Genomic DNA, 5476 nt, shown 5'->3' with positions numbered 1-5476 from the left:
GAGAGAGAAAATTGGAGAGGTTCCAATAAAAAGAGATTCTATATGAAAATATAGGATAGGATTATGGACTGTTCAGCTCGCATCTTGGCCATTAAAATACTCTTCACTACATGTGGTAATACAATGAATGATATTAGTGCTAATTGAGCAGCATGACACAAAATATACACATGCTATCAGTTTTATCTCGAATAAATTCAAATCATTTTAATTAAATCCATCAGTATTATTTTTTGATTTCATCGATGAGGGAATTAATTGAGCATTCACTCTAGAAGTAATCATAAAATATACTTTAAAAAAGTATTAAAATTTAAATTTTCTTAAAAATTGTAAAATATTTATTTATTTATAACTCTTACAGCATAATATTTTTCTTTTTATTTTAATGAAATGATGCTAGTTGATTTAGTAGTAATTAACATTAGATTTGATATGGAGAAAAGTTGGATTCCCACATCTGTGATTTAGAGGATTTGAAACTATTTAATATCAAAACTTACTCTCAATTGATATTTTTATTTCTTCGAATATATTGTAAATATGAAAACAAATAAACTATTTTTATTTCTTCGAATATATTGTAAATATGAAAACAAATAAGCTATTGTATGTAGCTTGAATATCAACCATAATTTTATCAAATCTGTTGACTATGAATGCTAGGGGTACTTATATCAAACAACTAAATAATTCTTTTACATTTCATTCTCTTTTTTCATTATTTTTTCTTTCCTTTTATTTTCTTTTCTCCCTAATAATTCTTTTACATTTTATTCTCTTTTTTGTTTTTATTTTTTCTTTCCTTCTATTTTCTTTTCTCCCACTTTCTTTTGTGATCCAAACACCCGAAAGAAGTCGCAATTTCTTCTCAAAATATACGTGTGGCTTCCATTAGATTGTACAATTAAAAACTAGAGAGGAGGTATGTCACATTTAACATGTGCCCTTAGCATTTTCCTTTAAATATTTACCATCTCAAATCTTATTATAGTAACTAATTAACAAATCGGTTGGTCAGTTAGTGCAACCTAGAAAATTGTTATATTCAATTCAACCCTCCAAATGGCCAAGCTCCCTTCCCCCTTTAAGACGAAAACCAAAGAATTCTCATCAGAAAAATTCAAGTTTTACAAATTTCTTCATATAAGCTTTCATTCTCATAATACTATAATCCAAATATTGGATATTACAACTTCTAACAATGCAATAGACAAGAAAACTGCTGAAAAGAATTTTATCAAAAATTAACAATTACTCAATTGTATGCTGCTAAGCTGGCCAGATGAGTAAAAGGCCAGTAAATACTTCTTACAAAAGCTACGTATTACCAGGACTTTCTGTTGTTGTTGTTGACCGTTTAAGAGATTAGGAAAAATCAAGGGGAGACGCGCAATTCTCCCTATACACACTGGACTAGCTACTACGTTTATTTCATTCCTTTACCTTCGTCTTCGTTCAAAATCCGATTCCGGAAATCACTAACCATTAGAGGCAAACCTTCCCTCAGTGGGATTTTTGGCTCCCAGTTTAGCAGTTCCTTTGCTTTGCTAATATCTGGTTTCCTCATATGTGGATCATCAGCAGTATTTGGTTTGTACTCTATCGTAGCACTTGAATCAATTGTTTCTTTGACAACCTGCATGTTTTTTTACCATAACAGGAATTCATAAAATAAAACGGTAACTTCGATTTCAATCCATTATTTACTCCCTTATAATAGAAAATACTACGAACATACTATGTTTGATCCTTTGATTAAATAATGAATAAAGTCACGGCATGACTGACGGTGACCTTATCAATCAGAGTGAAACTGCAAAATAAGACTAGGTACCTGTGCAAGCTCTAACATGGTGAATTCTCCTGGATTACCTAGGTTGAAAGGTCCTACATGTTCACCATCCATCAAAGCTGCCAGCCCATTAACCTGTAAATTGGAAAATATATTTAGTTCACCATTGGGTAATTTGAACAAATCCAATTCTAAAATTTAACATTCAAATTAAAAAAATATATGTAGTTCACTATTGTGTAATTTGAACTAATCCAATTCTAAAAATTAACATTTGAATAAACAATAGTAGAAAACTGGACTCATACAGCAGCTTAGATGAATTACAAGCAAAGATTGATATTCTGATTCATGTATCAAAGCAGCTTTTTCTCTCTGCTTGATGTATTCTTCTCTCAGTTACTTTCTGAAAAATTCCTCTTCATGTGAATGATATTGGGGAGTTCACTCAAGAAAAAGTAAAATCATGCTACACGCACTAGATGAGTGTTTTAGAAAACATGTAGACTGTAGTTACATATTTCAACATACAGTTTTCAACACCAACTATCTAGACCTTGATTAAAATTTAATACCAACCACTAACTTTTGTACACTGACGAGCTTTAGATGGTTTGTCCAAGTTCAGATGATAATTAGCAAAATATGTTGAGTGCAATACCAAATTGATGGTAAAACTCTATAGGATTCAACAAGATGTGAAGTTTTAAAATATAAAAGCGTAATTGCTACACACCAAATCAGAGACAAATTGGAAACTTCTTGTTTGCTTCCCATCGCCGTATACAGTCAATGGCTGTTTTCGAATAGCCTGCAGATATTGAAAAAAAACAGCATAAGCACACAAAAAACCTCTCCCATGGTAATTTAAAGACAAACAAATAAATAATGAAAGGGAGTCAAACCTGTGCAACAAAATTGCTAACAACACGTCCATCATCTAAACACATGCGGGGTCCATAGGTGTTAAAAATTCGAGCAATGCGGACCTAAAAACCAGCTAACTGGATCAGTCAAATAACATGTGATTTGAATAACTTATCATTAGTAATCTAAAACTCATGTATGTTGATTTTTTTTTAATGGCCATTTATGTTGATTTATATTAAATTACTTGTTTTCTGTAACAAAAATTTGTCGAGCATTGAACTTCAAAAACAGATGTTGGGTGCACAAGAGGAATAAACATATGATTCAATTTCAATCCTGACCTATTCTTTGCTTATATAGTTAACTTCGGGAAAGTTATCGGGGAGATTGAAAAAATTGTAAGCTGACAGTGAATTCAGGGTTACACCAATTGTAGATATATAGCTCAAGCTTAATATGTTCAGCAAGCCCCAATGAAAGACAAAAATGATAAGCTCAAAAACTACAATCTGTTTGTATATCATTGTCGAATAAACAGTCTAGAAAGCTAAGGATATTATAACTAGCTGACAAGTAAAAACCAAGTAGTTAACAAATATTGAGCAAGGTGAAATGGAACACATGCAATCGATCGATATTTTTTAAGTTATATAAACAAAGTTACACAAAAAAACTATCAAATCCAAAACAAGACAAGACATTGAGTTAAATAACCTAAACCAGCTTTGATAAAACAAACACTCGTAATTTGTAAATTACCTCAACGCCAGCACCACGATGATAATCCATGGTCAGTGTCTCTGCAGTTCGCTTTCCTTCATCATAACAACTCCTCTCACCTAAAATTCAACATAACAATTTAGCCACCAATAAAATAAGACATAATTTCTCAGCAAGACTTCGGTTTATAAACTCACTCACCAATTGGATTAACATTCCCCCAGTAAGTCTCTTTTTGAGGATGCTCCAGAGGATCTCCATATACCTCACTAGTACTAGTTAGAAGAAACCTAGCCCCAATTCTCTTTGCAAGCCCCAACATATTAAGTGTACCCATAACATTTGTCTTGTAAATCATCAACCACATAAAGTCAAGGATCCCAAAACACAACCACAATAAAAATCAAACTACATAATTCAAATTTCCAAGCACCATTAAGTGTGTTTAGTACTCTGACAAAAAGTGATTTTGCCTTAATTGATTACGTATGTGTTTGGTTCTGCGCTGAAAAAATTGATTCTGAGTGAATTTATTCTGACTAAAAGTGAGTTGAATTGAATAGTAAAATCATGTTTAGACTCGAAAGTTACAAATTCTAACTTCAAATAGAATCAATTCTAGAATGCAGAATCAATTCTAGTCAATAGCAACAAAATATGGCAAAATCAATTCTACATATCCAGAATCAATTCTAAGTGTTTCAACTGTGAAACCAAACATACAGTACATAATATTGATTCTAGTTAAAAAGAAAAATAAAGATAAAACGATTTATGTTGGGATACATTTATGCAAAAAGTGAGTTTGAACAATAAATATAAGTGCCAAAATCAATTCTACTCGAGTGTCAAAATCAATTCTAGAAGCAAACATTCCAATTTCTAGCTTAATCAATTCTAAAGCTCTAAAAATGGAAATGGCATCATATCATATCATAATAGGATAAACTCAAAAAGGATATGATTGTCTTGACAGGATTATACTTGTAATGAACCGGCGATGCAGGACAAGCAAGATGATAGATCTGATCAACCTCCAACAAAATCGGTTCAACAACATCATGGCGAATCAGCTCAAACCTAGGGTTCCCAAACAAATGCACCAAATTCTCCTTCCTCCCGGTAAAAAAATTATCAATCACAATAACATCATTCCCTCTCCCAATCAACTTATCCACCAAATGACTTCCAACAAACCCCGCACCACCAGTAACCACCACTCTCAACCTCCGACCACCGATCCCCGCCGGAAGCCGTCCAATTCTCCCGTTACCACCGCCGGAATTAAACCGAACCATTCCGCCAGATCTAGGCAGAAACGACTGCCCCTCCGGCGGACCAATCCGCGAAAGCGTCGGCTGGATGATGAAAAACGTGGAACCGATCAAAATCCCGACGAGAATGAAGAGAAGACGCTGCTCGCGCAAGAGGTAGTTGATCGATCTAGGGAGCGATCGTGTGTGCTTCATCCCTTTGGGAGAGTACGGTGGAGTTTCACCTTGGCCGCTTCCCATTTCTTCTTCTCGTCTGTGATTCAAACTATGCTGCTTGTGTAATTGTTTCATTTTTTTTTTTGTTTTCACTCTTTCGCTTTCAAGATTGGAATTATGACAAAGGTTAAAAATATATTAAATGCAGAATTTATTATTTTCCTTTTTTGGTTTTATATCAAAAACGTGTTTACTGTGATTCGATATAAGATAGATATGAATGATGAATGAAAAATGCAGTAGTGGTGGATAATAACAAAACACTCAACAGAAAACGTGAAATTGAAGGTAAATCACTTTCCGTCATGGATGCTATGTTTCTCAACGTGTAGTGCTTATAATTTTTCATTTTTTTTGTTTACATTTATTAAAATAAAATACTTGTCATAAGAGTTTATTAAAATCAACTATGACCCTGACATTTTTATTATTATTTTGTATTAAATATATACTTGTTGTAACAATAAACAATTAAAAATAGCACTTTAATTAGATAGAATGTTCATTGTTGATTTGTTCTTAGTGAAACTTTATTTTTTATTATTAGTGCATAGTATTTATTTGTTTAACACAAGTTTAATAAATATGTGCATTGAAAATG

The 5476-nt window shown here is 32.6% G+C and overlaps 1 protein-coding gene across 1 annotated transcript; it reads right to left on the bottom strand.

The window, feature by feature from the left end:
- Positions 1-1128: 1128 nt before the first annotated feature.
- On the bottom strand, positions 1129-5161 carry LOC131642134 (UDP-glucuronic acid decarboxylase 1-like). Its single transcript, XM_058912418.1, has 7 exons — positions 4318-5161; positions 3587-3734; positions 3425-3504; positions 2701-2784; positions 2532-2606; positions 1838-1930; positions 1129-1639 (listed from the first exon to the last, which is right to left on the bottom strand). The coding sequence occupies exons 1-7, from the start codon at positions 4948-4950 to the stop codon at positions 1430-1432; spliced, it is 1323 nt and encodes a 440-aa protein (XP_058768401.1). The 5' UTR covers positions 4951-5161; the 3' UTR covers positions 1129-1429.
- Between the last annotated feature and the right edge of the window lie 315 nt (positions 5162-5476).

The sequence above is a fragment of the Vicia villosa genome, unplaced genomic scaffold (assembly GCF_029867415.1).
Source record: "Vicia villosa cultivar HV-30 ecotype Madison, WI unplaced genomic scaffold, Vvil1.0 ctg.004540F_1_1, whole genome shotgun sequence".
Classification (NCBI taxonomy): domain Eukaryota; kingdom Viridiplantae; phylum Streptophyta; class Magnoliopsida; order Fabales; family Fabaceae; genus Vicia; species Vicia villosa.
This window is presented reverse-complemented; position numbering and strand designations above follow the sequence as displayed.